This window comes from Lepus europaeus, chromosome 8 (genome assembly GCF_033115175.1).
Source record: "Lepus europaeus isolate LE1 chromosome 8, mLepTim1.pri, whole genome shotgun sequence".
Taxonomy (NCBI): Eukaryota; Metazoa; Chordata; class Mammalia; order Lagomorpha; family Leporidae; genus Lepus; species Lepus europaeus.
The window spans coordinates 73,819,964-73,845,337 of record NC_084834.1 but is presented as its reverse complement, the minus strand read 5'-3'; the positions used below and the strand labels follow the sequence as shown (position 1 = coordinate 73,845,337).

Here is a 25,374-nt window from a genome sequence, read left to right as displayed (position 1 = left end):
ATAGTATGATTCAAAGGGAGAGAGAGCAGGAATGCGGAGGCCTGCTGTCACTTAGGAGAGCCTAGAGAAAGCCTCTGAAAGCCACAATATCCTGAATAAATGTAAAAGAGTTGTGAATTCCCAAGATGTGTAAATACACTCACAATAAAAATACATTGGTAAATGGTAAAATTTTACCTGCTCAAAATACCTAAATACAATCAATGACTAAACATTGACTAATTGGCTGATCCAGAGGCAAATACTTGAATGTTGGATTTAAAAATAAAACATGAAAGAATAGTGACACCTTGGTCCATAAACAATGAGGGAAATAGAGTGAAATAATTAGCAAGCCATTGAACAAACAAGCAAGATCCTTACAATAACAAGCTCCAGGGTGCAGTGTGGGACTTAGAATTCAAAATTTCTATATTATATTATGAAATAGGTCCAGTATTCAACAGAAAATTATGACACATAAAAGAAATAGGAAAATGTGACCCATACATAGAAATAATTGAAATAATTGGGGATTATCTTTGAGCGGGCTTGGAAATTCATTTAGCAAGGACTTCAAAGCAATTATTACAAATATGTTCAGAAAACTACAAGCAGCCATGATTTGAATTTAGAATGAGATGATTCATTGAATATAGACTTCCAAGGAGACAAATTTAAAGGAATCATAGAAATCATATAAATTCTTCAGGTGGAAATTACAGCAACAACAACAAATCTATGTAGATATTTTTGAGCTGGATGAATAAGGCATCAAGGAACCTAAAGATATATTAGTAGATATTTTCAAACTTAAAAAGAAATTTTTTTAAAAAATTAAGAATAAAGAACAGAGCTTCAGGAAGCTATGGGGCACCAAAAATATACCAACATTTGCATAATCAGAGTCCCAATGAATGAAGAAAGGAATGGAAAATATAATTTAGAAAATAATGCCTGAAAACCACTATAGTTCAATGAAGAATATTAATCCAATAAGCAAAAAGCTCAAAATTAAAATCTTGGAAGTGAGGGACAAGATAAAAACAAAAACTTTGCATTCAGCTAGGGAAAAGCAAATAGTGAATAGAGATACTAGCAGAAAATTTCCCAGGTTTGGAGAAGGACAGAGATATCCTAGTACAGGAAGCTCATAGAACCCCTAATAAACATGACCAAAAGAGATCCTCACCACGACACGTCGTAATCAAACTCACCAGAGTAAAACATAAAGAAAAGATCCTAAAATGTGCAAGAGAGAAACGCCAGATTACTCTCAGAGGATCTCCAATTAGACTCACAGCTGACTTCTCACCAGAAACCCTACAAGCTAGGAGAGAATGGTGAGATATAGCCCAGGTACTAAGAGAGAAAAACTGCCAGCCCAGAATATTATATCCTGCAAAGCTCTCATTTATGAATGAAGGTGAAATAAAGACCTTTCACAGCAAACAGAAATTGAAAGTTTTGTCGCCACTCGTCCAGCCCTGCAAAAGATGCTTAAAGATGTGTTACATACAGAAACACAGAAACACGGTCACCAATATGAAAGAAGGTAAAGGAAGGAAACCTCACAGCAAAAGATCACAGGAATCTCAAACCATATATTAGAAAGTATCTTTGGCAAATGGCAGGGCAAAGTTACTCCTTCTCAATAGTCACATTGAATGTTAATGGCTTGAACTGTCCAGTTAAAAGACACCGATTGGCTGACTGGGTTAAGGAACAAAACCCATCTTTTTGCTGCTTACAAGAAACTCATCTATCCAAAAATGATCCATACAGGCTGAAAGTGAAAGGCTGGAAAAAGATATACCATGCCAACAGAAATGAAAAAAGAGCGGGCGTAGCCATCTTAATATCGGACAACATAAACTTTACCACAAAAACTGTTAGGAGATACAAAGAGGGGCACTATATAATGATTAAAGGATCCATTCAACAGGAAGATATAACGATTATCAATGTATATGCACCTAATTACAGGGCACCAGCTTATTTAAAAGACTTGTTTAGGGACTTAAAGGGAGACTTAGACCCCAATACAATAGGACTGGGGGACTTCAATACTCCACTCTCAGAGATAGACAGATCAACAGGACAGAAGATCAACAAGGAGACAGTAGATTTAAATGACACTATAGCCCAAATGGATCGAACAGATAGCTACAGAACATTTCATCCTACATCTAAGGACTTTACATTCTTCTCAGCAGTACATGGAACCTTCTCTAGGATTGACCACATACTAGGCCATAAAGCAAGTCTCAGCAAATTCAAAAGAATTAGAATCATACCATGCAACTTCTCAGACCATAAAGGAATGAAATTGGAAATTAGCAACTCAGGAATCCCCAGAGCACGTGCAAACACATGGAGATTGAACAACATGCTCCTGAATGAACAATGGGTCATAGAAGAAATTAAAAGAGAAATCAAAAATTTTCTGGAAGTAAATGAGGATAAAGCACAACATACCAAAATCTATGGGATACAACAAAAGCAGTGTTAAGAGGAAAGTTTATATCAATAGGTGCCTACATCAAGAAATTAGAAAGGCACCAAATAGATGAGCTTTCAAGTCATCTCAAGGATCTAGAAAATCTGCAGCAAACCAAACCCAAATCCAGTAGGAGAAGAGAAATAATTAAAATCAAAGAAGAAATCAACAGGATTGAATCCAAAAAAAAAAAATTACAAAAATTCAGCCAAACAAGGAGCTGGTTTTTTGAAAAAATAAACAAAATCGACACCCCATTGGCCCAACTAACTAAAAAAAGAAGAGAAAAAACCCAAATCAATAGGATCAGATATGAAAAGGGAAATTTAACAACAGACGCCACAGAAATAAAAAGAATCATCAGCAAACATGGAAATCTATCAGAAATGGACAGATTCTTGGACACATACAACATACCTAAATTGAGCCAGGAACACATAGAAAACCTAAACAGACCAAGAACTGACACAGAAATTGAAACAGTAATAAAGGCCCTCCCAACAAAGAAAAGCCCAGGGCCAGATGGATTCACTGCTGAGTTCTACCAGACATTTAAAGAAGAATTAACCCCAATTCTCCTCAAACTATTCAGGGCCATCGAGCAAGAGGGAATCCTCCCAAATTCTTTCTCTGAAGCCACCATCACCTTAATTCCTAAGCCAGAAAAAGATGCAACATTGAAAGAGAATTACAGACCAATATCCCTGATGAACATAGCTGCAAAAATACTCAATAAAATTCTGGCCAATAGAATGCAGCAACACATCAGAAAGATCATCCACCCAGACCAAGTGGGATTTATCCCTGGTATGCAAGGATGGTTCAACGTTTGCAAAACAATCAAAAGAATACACTACATTAACAGACTGCAGAAGAAAAAATATATGATTCTCTCAATAGATGCAGAGAAAGCATTTGATAAAATACAACACCCTTTCATGATGAAAACTCTAAGCAAACTGGGTATGGAAGGAACATTCCTCAATACAATCAAAGCAATATATGAAAAACCCACGGCCAACATCCTATTAAATGGAGAAAAGTTGGAAGCATTTCCGCTGAGATCTGGTACCAGACAGGGATGCCCACTCTCACCACTGCTATTCAATATAGTTCTGGAAGTCTTTGCCAGAGCTATTAGGCAAGTAAAAGAAATTAAAGGGATACAAATGGGGAAGGAAGAACTCAAACTATCCCTCTTTGCAGATGATATGATTCTTTATTTAGGGGACCCAAAGAACTCTACTAAGAGGCTGCTGGAACTCATCGAAGAGTTTGGAAAAGTAGCAGGATATAAAATCAATGCACAAAAATCAACAGCCTTTGTATACACAGGTAATGCCACGGCTGAGGGAGAACTTCTAAAATCAATCCCATTCACAATAGCTACAAAAACAATCAAATACCTTGGAATAAATTTAACCAAAGACGTTAAAGATCTCTACGATGAAAACTACAAAACCTTAAAGAAAGAAATAGAAGAGGATACCAAAAAAATGGAGAAATCTTCCATGCTCATGGATTGGAAGAATCAATATCATCAAAATGTCTATTCTCCCAAAAGCAATTTATACATTCAATGAAATACCAATCAAGATACCAAAGACCTTCTTCTCAGATCTGGAAAAAATGATGCTGAAATTCATATGGAGACACAGAAGACCTCAAATAGCCAAAGCAATCTTGTACAACAAAAACAAAGCCGGAGGCATTACAATACCAGATTTCAGGACATACTACAGGGCAGTGGTTATCAAAACAGCATGGTACTGGTACAGAAACAGATGGATAGACCAATGGAACAGAATAGAAACACCAGAAATCAATCCAAACATCTACAGCCAACTTATTTTGATCAGCCAACTTATTTGATCAAAGATCCAAACCTAATCCCTGGAATAAGGACAGCCTATTCAATAAATGGTGCTGGGAAAATTGGATTTCCACATGCAGAAGCTTGAAGCAAGACCCATACCTATCACCTTACACAAAAATTCACTCAACATGGATTAAAGATTTAAATCTACGACCCGAAACCATCAAATTATTAGAGAGCATTGGAGAAACCCTGCAAGATATAGTCACAGGCAAAGACTTCTTGGAAAATACTCCAACAGCACAGGCAGTCAAAACCAAAATTAACATTTGGGATTGCATCAAATTGAGAAGTTTCTGTACTTCAAAAGAAACAGTCAGGAAAGTGAAGAGGCAACCAACAGAATGGGAAAAAATATTTGCAGACTATACTACAGATAAAGGATTGATAACCAGAATCTACAAAGAAATCAAGAAACTCAACAACAACAAAACAAACAACCCACTTAAGAGATGGGCCAAGGACCTCAATAGACATTTTTCGAAAGAGGAAATCCAAATGGCCAACAGACACATGAAAAAATGTTCAAGATCACTAGCAATCAGAGAAATGCAAATCAAAACCACAATGAGGTTTCACCTCACCCCGGTTAGAATGGCTCACATTCAGAAATCTACCAACAGCAGATGCTGGAGAGGATGTGGGGAAAAAGGGACACTAACCCACTGTTGGTGGGAATGCAAACTGGTTAAGCCACTATGGAAGTCTGTCTGGAGATTCCTCAGACACCTGAACATAACCCTACCATACAACCCAGCCATCCCACTCCTTGGAATTTACCCAAAGGAAATTAATTTGGAAAATAAAAAAAGCCATCTGCACATTAATGTTTTTTGCAGCTCAATTCACAATAGCTAAGACCTGGAACCAACCCAAATGCCCATCAACACTAGACTGGATAAAGAAATTATGGGACATGTACTCCATAGAATACTATACAGCAGTAAGAAACAACGAAACCCGGTCATTTGCAACAAGATGGAGCAATCTGGAAAACATCATGCTGAGTGAATTAAGCCAGTCCCAAAGAGAAAAATATCATTTGTTTTCCCTGATCGGTGACAACTGAGCACCAAAGGCGAAACCTGTGAAGTGAAATGGACACTATAAGAAACAATGACCTGCACAAACCAGGAGGAAAAGAAAGCTAGGCATCAGAAGCAATGGGTGGCAGGCCTATTAATGGCTGATCTGTACAGTGATCTGCCCTCAAGCAGACCCAACAGGCCAGTCCACTGCAGTGGCTTTCAATGTGGTAAGCCTGGGCTTCAGCAGAAGTCAGCTTGTGAAGAGCCCTGGCAGCTCTGCCAAGAGTTGGATCACTGGAAATGGTCCTGCCCTGGAATCGATGGATGCCCAGGTCAGAGCCACAGAGCTTATTGGCTCCAAGCTGAAAAGCCCTTCACTCAGCCCAACTTCCAAAGTGACCACTGCAGTTGAGGGGACAGCCAAGTAGGGTCAGCAACATTGCAGGCAGAACTGTAAATTTCTTGTTAGAGATGCCCCCTGCCTTTACCTGGCCAGCCCTCCTCCCAGGCCAGCCAAGTAATGAAAGTCAACAGAGTGCCTTCCCCTAGGAGGTTCACACCTCCCTTAGGATATACCCCATGTGAAGAGATAGATAGGTCTGGGCCTCTTAACTTACAAGGCCTAAAGCCCAACAGATTATTATCAAGCCCCTTCTATCAGGTTCTATTTGCCTCTCAATCAGAAAAATTACTTGTAGCTTAGACAGCACCTTTCTTAGCTCCTCTAATAATGACTCTGTCCTTTGTTCTAGACCCTGTCTAGTCCACTTGGGCCTCATTCCTTTGTAATCATAACCTCTACTCTACCACCAATGGCTCTACTCCCAACCTGTGTGTACTGATGGTCCTCTTCCCCACTTAATGCTGTATAATTGTTCAGACCTGGTTAAGGCCACTCTTTGGATCATTGGTTACTATCCTCACCCTGTCTTTTATGACCTTGTCTAAATATGATCAGAGTCGGGGAACTTGGAAGGCTTCCATAGCCTTGGCAACTCATGACGGGAGCCTAGGGTGGTTACTGGCGCCATAAACTAGAGTGTCAATTTGTTGGGTCAACAACAGGAGCCACTGTGCGCTTGCTCCTGATGTGGGATCTCTGTCCTTAATGTACTGTACATTTTGATTTAATGCTATAACTAGTACTCAAACAGTATGTTTCACTTTGTGTTTCTATGTGGGTGCAAACTGTTGAAATCTTTGTACTAAATTGATCTTCTGTATATAAATAGAATTGAAAATGAATCTTGATGTGAATGGAAAGGGAGAGGGAGCGGGAGAGGGGAGGGTTGCGGGTGGGAGGGAAATTATGGGAAGGGGAAGCCATTATAATCCATAAGCTGTATACTGGAAATTTATATTCATTAAATAAAAGTTAAAAAAAAAAAGAAACAATGACCTGATCAGCTCTTGTCCTGACTTTAGATGTACTATGTAATACTTTATCTTTTTTAGTATTTGTTGTTGTTGTTGTTGTTCTAGTACTAGTGGTTGAACTCTGTAATTAACACACAATTATTCTTAGGTCTTTAAATTTTAACTGAAAAGTGATCCCTGTTAAATATAAGAGTGGGAATAAGAGAGGGAGGAGATGTACAATTTGGGACATGCTCAATCGGTCTTGCCGCAAATGGTGGAGTTAGAAATGTGCCAGGGGATTCCAACACAATTCCATCAAGGTGGCATGTACCAATGCCATCACACTAGTCCAAGTAATCAATTTCAGCTCACAATTGATGGCTCTGATTGTCTAAGAGTCAAAGGGATCACACAAACGAGACAAGTGTCTGCGAATACTAACTGATAGACTCAAAAAGGGAGAGAAAGATCCAACATGGGGAGCAGGATACACAGCAGACTCATAGAATGGCAGATGTCCTAAACAACACTCTGGCCTCAGGATCAGCCCTCAAGTCATTCGTATATGGCTGAAGAGCCCATGAGAGTATTGTATGCATGGAAAGCCAAGATATCATTGAAAAAAATAAAAGACCTAAATGAATGATCTTTGTGAGTGAGATCCCAGTGGAAAGAACGGGGCCAAAGAAGGAGGTACCTTTCTCCGAAGGGAGGAGAGAACTTCCACTTTGACTGTGACCCTATCGGAATAAGATCAAAGTCAGCAAACTCTAAAGGCTTCCATAGCCCTGGCAACTCATGACTAGAGCCTAGGGAGATTACTGACGCCATGAACAGGAGTGTCAAATTGTTAAGTCAGCAACAGGAGTCACTGTGTACTTACACCCCATGTGGGATCTGTCCTTAATGTGTTGTCTAATGTGAAGTGATGCTATAACTAGTACTGAAACAGTATTTTTACACTTTGTGTTTCTATGTGGGTACAAACTGATGAGGTCTTTACTAATTATATACTGAATTGATCTTCTGTATATAAAGATAATTGGAAATGAAAAAAAAAAACAACCTGGTGTTAAAGTGGAAATGGCATATAAATTAATTAATTAAAAAAAATATGTAGGATCTCTGTCTTTCATGTGCTGTACATTGTTATTTAATGCTATAATTATTACTCCAATGGTAGTTTTTTCACTTTATGTTGCTAGATGGGCAAACTGTTGAAATCTTTACCTAATATATAATAAACTGATCTTCTGTATATAAAGAGAATTGAAAATGAATCTTTATGTGAATGGAAGGGGAAAGGCAGCTGGAAAGGGTATGGTTGAGGGCGGGAGGGAAGTTATGGGAGGGGGGAAGCCATTGTAACCCATAAGCTGTACTTTGGAAATTTTTATTCATTAAATAAAAGTTTAATAAAAAAAAAACAGATACCACAGAAATAAATAAAAAAAATCAGGAATTACTACAAAGAGCTTTATGCCACCAAATTAGAAAACCTGGAAGAAATGGATAGATTCCTGGATACATGCAATCTAACAAACTTGTGTCATGAAGACACAGTAAACCTAAATGGACCAATATCCAAGATGGAACTTGGATAAAGATTCTCCCAACAAAGAAAAGCCAGGATCAGATGGCTTCACTGCTGAATTTGACCAGGGTTTTTTGAGAAGAACTAATTCTAATTTGTCTTCAGCTATTAAAAACAATTGAAAGAGGGGGAATCCTCCTAAAATCCTTTTATGAGACCAGCATCACATTAATTCCTAATGAGAATAAGACACAGAGAAAGAAAACTATAAACTAGTATCCCTGATGAATAAAGATGAAGAAATTCTCAAAGATATTAGATAATGGAATCCAACAACACATCACAAAGATCATTCACCTGGACCAAGTGGGATTTATTCCTCATATGCTCAGATGGTTCAGCATTCACAGATCAAAAAATGTGGTACATCACATTAACAAACTGATGAATAAAAACTATGATTATCTCAATAAATGCAGAAAAAGCATTTGTGTTTCTGTGTGGGTGCAAACTATTAAAATCTTTACTTAGTATATATTAAATTGATCTTCTGAATATAAAGATAATTGAAAATGAATCTTGATGTGAATGGGAAGGGAGAGTGAGTGGGAGATGGGATGGTTGCGTGTGGGAAGGAGGTTATAGGGGGGAAAAGCCGCTATAATCCCAAAGTTGTACTTTGGAAATTTATATTTATTAAATAAAAGTTAAAAAAAGTTCATGAAAAATGAAAAAAAATATTAAGCAAAGCAAGTATAGAAGGAACACTCCTCAACACAGTCAAGGCAATTTATGACAAACCCATAGCCAGCATCTTATTGAGTAGAAAAAAGTTGGAAACATTTCCACTAAAATCTAGAACCAGATAAGGATGCCCAGTCTCACCATTGCTATTCAATATATTTCTGTAAGTTTTAACCAGAGACATTAGGCAAGTAAAAGAAATCAAATAGATACAAATTATAAAGAAGGAAGTCAAATTATCCCTCTTGACAAATGACATGGTTCTATATATAAAACTACAGGAGTGAAATTAACATTGAGATTTCATGATTGTTTACATCCCTTGTTTCAACTATTAAGGTATAGTTTGTTTTTTCTTCATACTATTAGTTGAATCCTTTATACTCATAAGACTAACCCTACACTAAATAAAGTTAACTAGAAATAGATCTTTGTAAAGATTAAGAATGGGAATAGGAGAGGGAGGAATAAGATGTGTGGGAGTGTGGGTGGGAAGGAAGGTAGGGTGGGAAGTATCACTATGTTCCTGAATTTATAATAGACAATACATGAAATTTGTATATCTTAAATAAAATCTAAAAACGTGGAACATCACACCTTATCACATAGATATTTATAATTGTTAATAAAAGTGTATAAACAGAATGGAATGGAATATTCAAAGTATTAAAAGGAAAATTGCTAAAATCATACAAAATCAAAGTTGAAATCAATTCCTAGATAAGTAAGACTTAAACTCAACAGTCCGGTTTTAAGTAAGTAGTAGAGGATTTTATAGAGGGAAAATATTAGAATCAAATGGTACCTATTATGCACATTAAGAAAATGAATCAGATAAAAAATGCAAGTAGATTTAAAGCAAAACAAAACAGAATATATCACAAAAATATTGCATAATAAGTAAAACATAAATGGAATGGCCACATCATATCAGACAATATAGATTTTAAGACAAAAAAAGTTTCTAAAAATGCAGTAGGTAGTTATGATAATACAGAAAGGTAAACATATATACTTAACAAGAGTTTCAACATATATGGAGAAAAACAGATTTAAAAGGGAATAATCAGTTCAATACCAATACCTGTATATTTCAATAGACATAAAATTAGATATAAAACCAGTGAGAACATCTTAAGACTTATACAAAACTGTCCATAAATTAGCTGTATCATATATAGAACACTCAATCTTACAGCAGCAGAAGATATATTCTTCAGCAGTATGGAACATTCTCTAAGATATGCCATATCTATTCTATAAAATAAGTTTCAAAACTTTTAGAATAGTTGTTATTTAATCTAACAGTTAAGATACTTACATGCTGTCTAAAAGTGCTAGGATTTAATTCCTGGCTCTGATTCCCAAATCTAGCAACCTGTGAATGCATACTATAGGGTAGAGGCAGCTGTGATGGTTCAAGTAACTGGACTCTTGCCTCCCACATCGGAAACCTGAATTTCCAGCTCCTGGGCTGTCGCTGAACCAGCCTGGGCTGCTGAGCATTTGGGAAGTGAGTCAAGGATGGGAAACCTCTGTCTCCCTGACTCGGCCTCTTAAAGCAAACTTTCACTAGTCAAAGTGATCAGTTTCAGTTCATAATTGATCATAATGATAGGATTAAGTGTCAAAGGGATCACATAAACAAGACTAGTGTCTGCTAATACTAATACTAACTGATAGAATTAAAAAGGAGAGAACGATCCAACATGGGAAGTGGGATACACAGCAGACTCATAGAATGGCAGATGTCCTAAACAGTACTCTGGCCTGAGAATCAGCCCTTAAGGCATGCGGATCCAGCTGAAAAGCCCATGAGAGTATTTCAGGCATGGAAAGCCAAGACACTCAGGCAAAAAAAAAAAAAAAAAACACAACCAAAAAAAAACAAAAAAACAAAACAAAACAACCTAAATGAAAGATCTCTGCGAGTGAGATCCCAGTGGAAAGAACAGGTCATCAAAGAAGGAGGTACCTTTCTCTGAAGGGAGGAGAGAACTTCCACTTTGACTATGGCCTTGTCCAAGTCAGATTGCAGTTGGCAAAATCAAAAGGCCTCCATAGCCTTGGCAGCTCATCACAAGAGCCTAGGGAGGTTACAGATGCCATAAACAAGAGTGTCAATTTGTTAAGTCAATAACAAGAGTCACTGTGCACTTACTCTCCATGTAGGATCTCTGTCCTTAAAGTGTTGTACTACATGAATTAACGTTATAACTAGTACTCAAACAGTACTCTATACTTTGTGTGTCTGTGTGGGTGCAGTCTGTTGAAATCTTTACTTAGTATATACTAAATTGATCTTCTGTATATAAAGAGAATTGAAAACGAATCTTGATGTGAATGGGATGTGAGAAGGAGTGGGAAATGGGATGGTTGTGGGTGGGAGGGAAGTTATGGGGGTAAAAAGCCACTGTAATCCAAAAGCTGTACTTTGGAATTTTATATTTATTAAATAAAAGTTTAAAAATAATTTAAAGCTACAAAGCTTAATTTTTTTGATTTGTTCACAATAAAATGAAATTTGAAATCAACAACAGAAAGATACTTGGGAAATTAGCAAATATGAGAAGGTAAAGAACATTCTCCCAAATAAACAAAGGGTTGAAGAATAAATCGCAAGAAATTAAGAACTATAGGGCCAGCTTGTCGTGCTGGCACCTGCAATGCTGGAATTCCCCTTCCTGTTTTTAAATAAGTGCTAGTTTGAGACCAGTTCTATGATAATGACCTGGAAAGACAGTCGATGATAGCCTGAGTCCTTGGGTTCCTGCACCCTTGTGGAAGACCCTGATAGAGTTCTGTCTCCCAAACTTTACTTGGCCCACCAATGGCCATTGCAGTCATGTATCCACTTTTAGAAACTTAAATGAAACTCCAAATAAGCAGAAGAAAATGAGGAAATAATAAAGATCAGAATAAAAGTATGTAATATAAAAGTGAATAAAACTAGAAAAAAAATCAATAATACTAATATTTCTACAGATGCAAGATGGTTGAAGAGTGAAGCTGCATTGATTTAAGATACTAGAACTAAGATATGAGAAAAAAAAAAGACAACCAGGTATACCCTGCATCTACAGTAAGCAGCTGGTTCCTAGCTGGGAGTCTCCACTTTCCCACGACAATGTAGGAAGATTGAGCCCATGGGCTGCAGAGCCCAGCAACCAGCAGCCTTGTGTGAGGGAGAATTTCATGGTCCAACACTGTGAGTAAGGCCTGTGAAGCTGACTGGAGGCTGAGTGATTATTTTGCTCCTCTGGGGGAGGCCACATTGCCATTCTCCTCCTCCTCACTCCTAAAAAGCACCACATTCAACTGGATGTGGTGGAATCACGGCTGGAGTTGGTTCTGACTTAGACAGCAAGCAGCCATGCTGTTGCTGGAAGGCACTGGAGCCAGCATAGTCTGCAGTGTGGCGAGTGGATTCCCTATTTCCTGCAACTGTGGGAATTCTGGGCATAAGCCCCAGGTCTGTGTTCACTTACTCCGTTCAATGCAGCTAGTGGGGGTAATGGAGATTCCCTCAGCAGCACATAAAAAATCCAGACCTGACCTAAGGAAGTTCCCTCTGCGCCTCTTGGCAAATGGTGCTGGAGTCCCAGACAAAGCAACAGCATCACCCTTGCATGTCACATGAAAACTGGAAGAAGTTCCATCTGTGTTGATGTTGGTGTTAAAATCATTGGAGTAACTCACACTCGTATATGGAGTACTCTATTTACATTACATTACATTACAACTCAGGCAAGTGGCTACAACCACCCAACATTTGACTTAAACTATGGGCAATGACCAAACTGTATCCTGCAGCACCAAAAGAGTAACAGTCAGTACTAAATACCTCAAATACCCTAGAATCTACCTCGTGGGACCATAGGACTAGAGTGTGGTTCAGTTGACAAGCCTCAGTACTGCAACTAGGGCTTATGTTTTCACAAACAAGGGATTACTAAACCAGAAGTGCAGACACCAATGTAGGGATATAGGAAATGTGAAGGAGTAAAGCGGCATGATACCTCCAAGAGAACACATAGGTCTCCAGAAATAGATCCTGATTGAAGGAAATCTATGAAACTCCAGAAATAAATTCAAAAATAATAATTGTCAGGAAACAATGTGATGAAAGAGAACACAGCTTAAAAAATGAAAATAGTTGGCATGAATGAAAAATTCACTAAGGAGATAGAAATTATGAATAAACAAATTTTGGAGATGAAACATCAACAAAATAAAAAATATGATTGAGAGCCACAAGAACAGATTAGAGCAAGTAGAGGAAGGAATTTCTAACCTCAAGCACAAGACTTTTGAAATAACCCATACAAATACAAATATAAATAAAAATACCTATGCAAAATATGGGATATTACTCTGTGATCAAATATTCATATTATAAAGGAAAATAGGTAAAAAAAAAAAGCATCAATAGCTTCTTAACTGAGATTAGTTGAAAGTTTCCCAAGTCTTGAAAGAGACATGGACATCTAAATACAGGAAGCTCAAAGGATCCCAACCAGACTGAACCAAAACAAATGAACAAAAATAAAATAAAAAGCTTCTGTAAGGCATCTTGGATTCAAATTGTCAACTGTTAAAGACAATGAGACAATCCTAAAGATGTAGAAAAGCATGAAATTAATCAAATCATATAAAAAGGAAAACTGAGAGTAGGGTTACATATTTAAAGTTTTAAAAAGAAAAAATACTTTCAGCTAATAACGTTATCTAGCAAGCCTATGTTTTAGAATTGAGGAAGAAATAAGGTATTTACCAGATAAGCAATACTGAGAGAGATCATCACTACCAAACCAGACTTATAAGAAATCCTACTGTAAGAAAGTCTTACATTAGAAGTAAACATGAAAACACATCACACTACAAAATTCACTAGGACAGCTATAATTTAGTAACCAGGCAATAAAATGACAGGTGTTAATATTTCTCTATCAGTACTAACCTTGAATGTAAATGGACCAAATTCTAAGCCAAAAGATTTAGGTCATTTGAGTGGATAGAAAACAATACCCAACTATATGCTGCCTCCAAGAAACACAATTCACAAAGATACACACTGACTGAAAGTGAAGGGCAGGAAAGAGACACACCAGGCCGTTGGAAACCATAAACTAGCAGAAGCAGCTGTATTCATATAAAAAAAAAAAGACTTTACTTTAAGAAATGTAATACAAAGATAAAGCAGGACATTATATATTGAAGAAAGCATCAATTCAGTAAGATGTAACAACAAATATATATGTACCCAATATAAGACCGCAATATATATATAGCAAATACTATCAGACCTATAGGGAGAGATAGACTCCAATACAATAATAGGGGACTTCAACACCCCACTCTTTTCAATGGACAGATCATCCAGACAGAAACATCAACAATGATACAGAGTTGATGTATATGTATAGGTCTATTCAGCAAATAGACCTATCAGACATTTACAGAACATGTCAACCAACTACGGAATACACATTCTTCACACTAGTACATGGAACATTCTGTAGGATAGATCATTTATTTGACCACAAATAAAGTCTCAGTAAAATTAGATTGAAATCAGATCACGTACCTTCTCAGACCACAAAGAAATAAAACTAGAAATCAACAACAATCATAAATACTTGATTAGTAAACAACATGCTACTGAATGATCAGTGGAGCATAGAAGAAATTAAGGAAATCAAAAACTTTCTTAAAAGAAAATGAAACTAAAACTTGTAGGATACAGTGAAAGTAGTAGTAACAAGGAATTTTAGAGCATTAAGTGCTTACATTAAAAAAGTAAGGTCTCAAATAAATGACCTAATGATACATCTCAATGACTTGGGAAAAGAAGAACAAACAAAACCCTAAATTAGCTGATGGTGAAAAATCATGTTCCTGGGCATTAATAAATTAGAGAGGACTGCCTCAATGGATGGGCACTCTCCATCACCATAGCTTTTTTCAAATTAGTTTTTTTCAAAAAGGCTAGTTTGTTTTGGTGCATAAAGATTTCAAAATCCATGCACAGTTTATTCATAGTATGCATTCCCACACATCTTTTGAAGGCCCACTGTATGCATGTATTTTGATAACAAACTCATTTTGGTGCAAAAATTTTCAAATTCTTTTTTGAAGCATCCTTGTATAAGGTTTTGGTTATATGTTTTTATCTTATCAGATCAATTGTTCTTTTTCTCTGCTGTTCTTATGCCTTTCATTCCAGAGAAGTTCAATGATAGCAAAATAGAACAGGATTATTGGGGGAAATACTATTTATTTTATGTAATTTTTATATTATGTAATTTTTATATTAGTACATGGTGTGAAGTAAGATTGATTTGTTTTCCCCCCAGTTAATTTAAGAATTTTTCAGTGATTATGCTTTTCTCACCGATTTATGGCACTTTATTTGTAATAATATATGCATTGGAAGTTCATTACATATATTACAAATCTGATAATTCTTGTTCCAGTTCCAAATGTCTTCATTTATAATTTGAAGTATAATCTCAGTAGTCCGTTCCTTCATCATCGTTTTCATTATTAACAAGCATTTCTTGGTTAATCCCAGGAATTTATAATCAGAAAGCCTTTAGTCTATTTTAAGTTGTATTAAACTCCACTGTAGTTTTACTGGAATTACATTGAACCTTAAATGATATTTTTGCTGATCCTTTTAGTATGTGATTCTATTTTCATTTATATAAACGAATGTGTTTGTGAATGTAGAATACTTGGGCCCCTGCCAACCCATGTGGGAGGCCTAGATGGATTTTCTGGTTCCTGGTTTAGGCCAGGACCAGCCCCAGCCATTGAGGACTTCAGGGTGTGAATCAGCAGATGGAAAAACTCTTTGTCTCCCCTTTTCAATCTCTCAGCTTTTTAAAATCTTTGAAAAACTCTCAAAGATAGTTTTACACTGTCAAAGTGGCAAGGATGAGATGTTGGAAGCAGATTCATATTTACAAGCATCAAGACACTTTGCTAGATGCACAGAAAATATGCTTGCCTGTATCATGTTATCTGACAACAAGGAAAACACTGTTCAAACTATTCCTGATATGTTTGCTACAAAAGAACATTCTCAATTTCTATATTACATTCACTAAGTATTAGTTCTTATTTTTCACTTCTCTATGTCTCATACATTTAAGTTCTTAATGTTTTATGAATTTGATTTTATATTGGTTTATTTTTATATTGATCATTCTATATGATTTCAATTTGCATGGTCTTTTTGATAGTCCCATTCTACTTTCCAAAGCACGAACTGCTTGTGTCAAATATCATAATCTAGTTGCCTAAGTTTGGTAATTAGTACTCAGACTTTTACATAATGTTTAGTTAGTTAACTAATAAAGGCCATTCCATTCATCCATTCCATTTCAAACTTACTTGAAAGTTATTGGACAGAGAAATAAATCTCAGAATTTTGCAAAATAGATTTTAAAAAGGACAGAGGGGTTAAAAAGCTTATAGGAAATATGACCCAGGAAAGTATAAAGTATTAAATACTGGAAGCTACTAATATATGATCTCAAAAATATAAGAATGTGATCATCTAAGTAGCTTCTGAAGTATACATTAGATAACTCAACACCTGTTCCTGGCCAAATTCTTGGTGTAGTGCAATATAGAGTACTATATTAATATGGTAAACAATACTAACCCCATGGACAGTATGTGAGAACTAAATGGAGTATACTACATCATTCAAGATTTGGGAATTTTTCAACTAATATCTCATTTAGTAGGTTCCTGAGGCCTTTCTGTCTCTTCACCTTTAGGAATCCATATAATATGAATATTTGTTTCCAAGATGCCCTGTTTCACTCATGTTCATGAAAGGAATTCACTTCTGAAAGCTTTGTATGGTAATTTTTATATAGAAAATATATACAAAAATATCCTTAGGAATAAGCATATCTGTTTGACTTTGAAATACTGTAGTCTTCAGCATGAAACAAGCTTATGTAAATCTCTGAAGAGATATTGAAAATATTTTTATTAACAAGTAAAACACTTTAAACTACAAATCATGCTTTCATTAGCTTAACAGCTTTGAGTTTATTTGTAATATACAGTTATGGTGAAAAAAACCATCTTCACATTTCCAGGGTGTTCCTGGAAAACCAAAATAAACCAAGAATCCCCACAAAACTCAATCTGTCATGTCTGCAGATTCCAATGGTGTAAATAATCTTCCCATGATTTCAAGCTACAAAGAACACTGAATGCAGAGTTGGGAAGAAATGTGCACAACTGGCTCTCTAGCTGGTATAAGCCAGCTCCAGAACAACTCATTATACTACTGCATAGTGATATCATTGTATATGTATTTCCCATTACCAGTAGGGGTACATGCAAGAGAATTGTACATAATATTGGTACTTGGGCAAATGTGAAGGAAAAAACAGCATAGAGATGATACCACAAGCTCAAAACAGGAAACAAGTATTTTAAATCCTACGTAACAAACCAAAGAAAATAGAAAGTGTATGCAAAGATATTCCTATACCTTTAGGTAGATTTTCAAATTACTTGACAAGCGAGCTATATTTATATAATTAGAGAAAAAGATTTTATAGCCAACAAAATAAACTGTTATAATATCAACAGCCACTTTCTTGTCAGAAATGCCTTCATGATTTCTAAGTTAACCTAGAAAATACATTTTGAAACATTGCCATAAAACTACCACAAAAATATTTATGAAAAAGTTGTTTCTTCTGGAGACCAGAACAATTTTTAATGATCTCAGAATCATTATTAATTATATTTTGAAAAATATTTTAATTAGTTATTATAAAAACTGATAAAATATAAGGTTACTTAAAGTTCTTGGAAAGTGACATTAAAATTCAATTTTATTTTGGTATGAAAAATTTGAGATTCATACAAAGTTTTAGCATACTACACATGTTCTTTTCCATTTTAAGATTTATTTGATAGAGCTACAGAGAAGGAGACACACACACACACACACACAGGCCAAAAGCCTCATCTGGGTCTCCCATGTGGGTGTCCACCTTGCACTGTTTTTCCAAGGCTATCAGCAAGCAGCTGGATAATAAATGGAGCATGTGGGACATAAACCAGTGTCCATGTTAGATGTTGGCCTCGCAGACAGTGGCTTTACCTGTTATGCCAGAATGCCAGTCCCCATGTCACACATATTCTATAATTGTTTAAGACTCTTGGTTTGCAGAATTTCAATTTTTTTTGTACCAAAATATTTTTATTCCATTTTCAGCTTTTTTAAGTGCCTTCATGTTCATAAATTTATAATTGAAGTTACTTTAAATGTACAGTTCAGTGGCATTAAATATATTCACATTGTTGTACAATCATTACCAACATCTAAAACTTTAATATTTTAAGTTATTTTGCTACATGAAACAATTATATTCTGTTGCAGGTAATTATAAAGAAAAAATACTACTACTCAAAACTTCACCATGTAAAGCAAATCAAACACAATGATAATATATATGTATATTATCACTGCATGTGTAGAATCCAATCAACAGTTAAACCCATTGCCTAACCGTTCCTCATGTGTTAGTGAGCCCACTGAGTCTAAAATGGCATTGAGATTCTGACTGTGTCTAATGAGGCAGAGGCGCTGCAATCTCCTATAACATTTATCTAATGTATACCGAGGAAACCTAAGTAGAGATGACTTATGCTCAGAGCAGCGAGAAAAAGGTGTATGGATAATTCCTCAGCCTGTGCTTATATTTGGATTTGAGCCCCATGAAGGCAGGTCCAATGTTGTTCTTAGTCTTATCCATACATCTATTATATTAAACATAGCAAGCATGAAATCCAGGTTACTAAATTATAAAGTAATCAAGTGAATATAAGCTTAAATCAGTTTTTATCTATTAAAATTGATGGAAATGAGTAGGAATTCACTGAAGAGGGTATTTTACACAGGCTTTGATTTAATTGCTATTTTTATAGTTTAAAATTGCAATTTGTATCCTTTGGATCAAACCAGATAATTTGGAAACTGTGCTCAGATACAGGTTTAGTAACCGAAGAATTTCATCATCAAGAGTTATGCTTTGGCACCATCCCTATGGCCTACTCATAGGAATGCTAAATGAAAACTTATAGGAAACTTGTTTTTTAATTTTTGACAGTGTGGTTGAGGATACTGTTCTCATTTCTGAAGAAGTTGGAGATTCAAGTGCCAGTAATTATTTAGCAGTTAAGGAATGTGTGTATACTATTGTTTTGCCACATATAAACCATATTAACTTCTTTTGTGTGTAGTTACTCATAAACTCAGTTTTATTACAAATTCAACTTTCAAAAGTGATTAGAATTCTTTGGTCTTGTTTCATAGTTAGATAAAAATACGTGGTAATGTTCTACCTTTACATTTATTTGTTTATATTTATATAAATGTATTTCTCACCTAATTTTTCATTTATATTTTTCTTCTCATTGTATAAATCTTTGTTTTCTGTAATCCAGACAAAAATAAAATTAGACAAAAAGATGAGTTCTCTTAAAAGTGATAAATGAAGACATGGTATAGATAATATTACTTAAGGACAGAAAAAGAAAAATCAAGCCAAGGATCTAGCATGGAAGAACCTATGCATTTAAATATTACATGAAGGCAGAGATTCATCAACATAGCCATGGAAAAGAGGCTCGGGAGAAAGCAGAGATCAGAAAAGTTTGAACCCAAGAAGGGAAACACCCTTGTATAGCCATAGTGTTTTTCCTGGAAAGGTCCAGAAAGCAGAGTACTGAAACACCCACTGGATATAGCATACAAAATTCAGATTTGAGTAATCTGAGCCAACACAAGATCAGAAAATGAGAACACAGCATACACAACTGGTGGTTTTATTCTTGTTAGACATTTTTTGTGAGATTTCCATTTATGTATTTTGTTCTTTATATTGGGGTTATATATTTTTCTTAATGTATGTATAATAGTATGTTATATTAAGGGTTTCTTTTTAACACTAAACCTATTAAATACACAGCCAATTCCTTTAGGACAGATTCATTCCTACCATGGGTCATGTAACTTCAATATCAACCATAGGTTTGCTATTCCTGTAAGAGCCACTTCTACTTATATGTTATTCTTTTATGAGTGTTTCATTTGCTCAATTAATATTTATTGCTTTCACCATGTGTGCATGGTTAATTTGTAAGAATTGGAGCTGTAATTTTAATAGAAATTTCACAGCTCATTGGAGCAGTAATTTTAGTGGATGCAACTGGGACTTTAAATCTTTAAATAAGAACTGCAAATTTTAGAAAGTACCAAAGGCTTACAGTAAGATTTTCCAGTGCATAGTGTTAGTTAATATCTTAAAAATAATTCAAAGGAGAAGAAAAACCGATTTTGGACTGAACTCACTCATCAGGTTCATCATCTGGGTGAAATAATGAGTCAATATGACAGTGACACTAATGAGGAATGTCAACTGCATAGGCAGTGATATTCTCTAGAGTGCAGAGGAGTAAGAATGGCTCAGGGTACTCAAATTCTGATTAAACACTTGTCAAAGTATTTTATCTACAATGTCTACAGGAACACTAACATCTATCAATACTTTTAGATCACCAGTTAGCAAACTGAGTTATATGACTGTATATTTATTTACAATTATTTTCAAAGGCCCCTCATGGAGCTTCGTATAGTGATTTTACTGTAATGCATAAAATAGAATTTCCTAAAGGAAATTAATAATCGCATGTAAGAATAATTTTTATTTAAAAATCTGTTTAAAATTTCACAGTTCAGAGAAATAGTTCTTTTAATAATTTTCCATGGGGCAGGTGTTGTGGTGTACTGGGTTATGCTGTTGCCTGCAACTCTTGTGTCATGTATGTGCTCTGGTTCAAGTACCTGCTGTTCTACTTCCAATCCAGCTCTCTGCTAATACAGTTGGAAAATCAGCAGAAAATGGTCCAAGTCCTTGGACCCCTAAACCCATGTTGGAGACCCAGATGAAGCTGGGCATTGTGGCCATTTGGGAAGTGAACCAGCTGATGGAAGATCAATCTGTCTCTCTCCCTCCCTCTCAATTCTGGCTTTCAAATAAATAGATCTTTTAAGAAATAAATATTCATGTTAGGTATATCTCTGGGTTTAAAGAATATAATGTAATTTTTGCTACATTTGTTAATGCTTCTGTTCTAATAGAAAACATTAAGCTAAAAACATTTAATGACTCCCTTAAGGTTTAAAAGTAAATTGTGAATGCAGTTTTGAAAGTGCTTTAATTAGGGCTTGCACTGTGGCTCACTAGGCTAATCCTCTGCCTGCGATGCTGGCACCCCAGGTTCTAGTCCCGGTCGTGGTGCTGGATTCTGTTCTGCTTGTACCTCTTCCAGGCCAGCTCTCTGCTGTGGCCCGGGAGTGCAGTGGAGGATGGCCCAAGTCCTTGGGCCCTGCACCCCATGGGAGACCAGGAGAAGCACCTGGCTCCTGCCTTCGGATCAGCGCGGTGCGCCAGCCGAGGCGGCCATTGGAGGGTGAGCCAACGGCAAGGGGAAGACCTTTCTCTCTGTCTCTCTCTCATTGTCCACTCTGTCAAAAATTTTTTTTAAACAAAGTGCTTTAATTAAATATCCAGATCAATACTGGACCATGTGCCCTAAAATGATTATTTATAATATGTTAATAAAAACATTCCTACAGTTCCTAATTTAATCACAAAACATGTGCTTAGAAAATGGAAGAAGACTTTAAACTACTAATATCCCCATAAATCAAGTAGTGTATGCCATAAAACAAGAATCAAAATACTTGTATTTTATTAACTACTGCATTAATGTTTTTCTATTCTTTACATTCTTGACTAAAATACTATGTAGGATAAATTATGTGCACAAGTAAGAAACAAATGCTAAATTAATATTTTTCTTGAATAAGTTGTCTTATCAAAACCTGCTGTCTTTACAAATTAGGATGCAGAATAGTGCAAAGGTTCAGAGAACAGTGGCCCTTGGATTGGACTACAGTGGTTTGCCTCTCAGCTCTATGATTAACATCTTTGAAGTGTTTTATACCTAACTGTTACATTTCAAAAGGGCAAAGCCGGGCAGGATAGTGGAGGAAAAAGTAATTCCACCACGTGTAGAGATGGGTAGAAGAGGTGATGGCTGATGAGTAGCCTTCCAGACAAGAAAGCAGTGTGTAGAACTGGAAGCTGGATGCTAGGCCATTAAGAAAAGTTTTTCAGGGACTCTGGGTAAAGGGAAAGAATAAGTTGAACATGTTTCATTAGGCTGGAATGACACAATACAGGTTATATTAAACTCAGATGAAATAGCCTCACAATTGAGCAGTGGAAGTGCTCACATTGCAGTCTAACAATGTAGTTCTTTAGCAATGAGAATGAATCAGGTGTTATTTCAGTAAAGGGTTAATTGTATAGGAAAACTAATTTGAAAACATACTATGCACTATGTTCTCCAATAAATGAGGCAGGTAAGTTGATGCAACTAACTAAAGCAACCAGAACTCTTGAACGTTCTGTGGTGTAAACCTTGAAAAATTTACCTGGAAAATGACTGCAAGTATCACAGGGGCAGTTTTTCCACCTCTTGTTTGATAAGACACAAATTCAGAAAGTCTCCGAGGACTAGTTAACCAATGAGAATTATAAGTGCTGCTATATTTGTATAGCATTTGCTTTTAAAAATTATCTTTAATAAATTTTCCTCCAACTTCTGTTCTTTTTCATTGTTCAAATGTTCTTTTGAACTGTTTTGATTTTCAGCATGCCAAGAGTATACTTCAGTTTTTCAATTATTTTATAGTACACCTCAGATCTGTCTGCTCTTTTAATTTTGTATAGATTTAGTGATTGAATGTTTTTAACAAGTTGTGAATAAATATATTACTTTCAAATCAGTGAATGTAATGAAATAGCCTTACATTATCAGTTCACATCAAGCCTACTTCAGAAATATTGGCAAAAGAAACTGGAAAAATAACCTTGTTTGCCCCCTCAGACTTTAGTACCAGTTTTATGTGCAATAAGATTTATCAAATTTTGTAATTCAATTCAACGTTTCAAGAAGACTGAGCATTTCTATAATATTATATGCTCACACATCTCCTCCTGATCATATTAAAAACCACACACTTAAAAAGAAACCAAATTTCTCTGGCAGAAATGAAGAGGTGACTATGTGTGGGAAACCAGAGACCATGGGGAAGGAATACTGAGAATTTCAGAAGCTTTAGGAAAGTGTGATTTTTCTGCTTTTCCCAATTAGTTGCATCTCACCACTTTTCCCTCACTCTCGCTCTCTGGGCATGGCATGTGAAAATAGTTTCTATAGATCTATGCTATTAATACCATTCTGCTCATTAATTCAATAGTAGTAAACAGAGGATGGGCTGATGGAAATCACTTGCTTTCTCACAGTAACAGCTGAATACAGTAAGAATTTTTAACCTTATTTTGAAATAGGTGAGCGTAAAAAACAAGTGTGCTTTGCTTACGCAGATGGGAACATTTACGTTTAAGGTTAAGCGGCATCAGCCTTATGCAACTCACATGCATCTAAATCACAAAGCTGAGAATGGATTGAACTGATGTGCTCCATTTTACCATACTATTCAGCGAAAGTGTAGCCAATTTCAGTATCAGGAGGAGATTCACTATTTGCTCTCTGCAAGTATGTACATTCCATAACATCAAATACACACACTCCCACCCCACAGGGAGAGTTTTTACAAACTTTAATATGGCAACGCACACTTGAGATTCACTCAGCTTCTTTTAAGTGCTAAATATTCTCAGAATTTCCACCGTAGATGGGGAAACATTCAAGAAATTAAATTCTAAATTTATAGCAGCCATACAATGATTTTTTTTTTTTTTTTGAATCAACACACATGAGGCAAGGATTTGCCCAGTTCACAGGCTCTACCGAATCCTGGAAGTTAAATTAATCTGAGACACGGTGGGCACCGCTAACTGACTGCAATCATTTGCAAGTAGCTTGCTCTCTCTGATAGACTCCATGAGTGGAGAACAAAGCAGTGATGGCCTTAGGGCCCATTGAGGGAATGGGGGCCTGGGAGACTAGGATCAGCAGACCAGAGGAGGCAAGGTAGAGAGGGGCCCCATTGGTTCATGTCCCATTTCTCTGGCAGGATAGTGACCACGGAATAGATTTTACAGAAAACATACATTTTGTACATTTGTTCCAGGTCACCTGAGGAAGTGTGCTAGGATGAAGGGTTTCCAGCTGAGTTTGTCCTACTTGGACGCCAGATTTTCACACCCCCCTATCTGCCTTGTTTCAAACCTTTAGATGCCCTTTAATAAGACTCAGGCGTTTAGGGAGTGGGCAAAGCCATGGAAGCAGGAACTGGTTTGGCCACTGGAGGGCTACAAGCGCGTTAGTGGCCTTTCTCCAGCAACTTTTAGCCCTTTTAGTAGTGTAGAACCCATTTTGTAGCTGTGTCCCACTGCCCAGCCTTGTCCCACCTCCGCCACCTGCCCCTCACCTGTCCACCGCAATAGCCGTCATGGAGTAGATGCTGGCGAACACTGCCGTGATGGGAAAGAAGTTCTGGAAGCGACAGTAGTTGGCGCCGAAGTACCACTCGCTGTGAAGCGCGTATATGAAGTTGACCAATGTGTTGAAGGCGGCCATGGAGGCGTCGGAGAAAGCCAGGTTCACGAGGAAGTAGTTGGTGACGGTCCTCATACGCTTGTGGGCCAGGATGATCCAGATGACAATGAGATTTCCGAAGACGGCCACGGCCACCACCACGCCGTAAGCCAGGGACCAGAGCGCGATGCGCCAGGACGGCTGCACGAACTGGTTGGTGAGGTTGGCCCGGGGCTGCGAGGGCGCGGGGGAAGTCGTGGGCAGTCCCGGCACCGTGGACGGCTGGGAGGAGGACAGGTTACCGGCTTGAACTAGCAGTTGCAGCCACTCAGTCCCCAGCGCCTCCGCGGCCGCCCCGGCCGCCAGGGCAGCACTCAGGTTCCGGCCGTCGGCGCCCGCACCTCCAGCGCCGTCCGTCCAGGTCTCGGCGGCGGGGAAAGAGTCCATCGCCGCGGGTGGAGCCGGCCGGGTCGCCCGAAGTTCGTCTCTACCTCCCGGTCACTTTGCCGCCGAGCAAGCCTTCAGTCCCGCCTGGAAGCAAGCGGAGAGGCGCTCCCAGCTCTTGCTTTTTATAGTGATTGCTATGAGCCAGCAGGTGGTAAGAATCAGGAGCAGCGCTTTCTCCGCGGAGTTTGCGCTCTGGCAAGAGGGAGGGGTGAGATCCTCGGGGAGAGAGAATTAGATAGGGGCTGCTCCCGGGCCCCGGGGATGGAGCTCGGGTCCCTCCCCGGAGAAG

At 37.2% G+C, this 25,374-nt stretch overlaps 1 protein-coding gene across 1 annotated transcript in view; it reads right to left on the bottom strand.

Moving 5' to 3' along the window:
• The window catches only part of TACR3 (tachykinin receptor 3), a 173,997-nt gene extending 148,912 nt beyond the window's left edge, over positions 1–25,085 (bottom strand). The window contains exon 1 of the mRNA XM_062199133.1: positions 24,532–25,085. Within this exon, the coding sequence (XP_062055117.1) occupies positions 24,532–25,085 (554 nt within the window). The remainder of the gene's footprint in view (positions 1–24,531) is intronic.
• Positions 25,086–25,374: the final 289 nt, after the last annotated feature.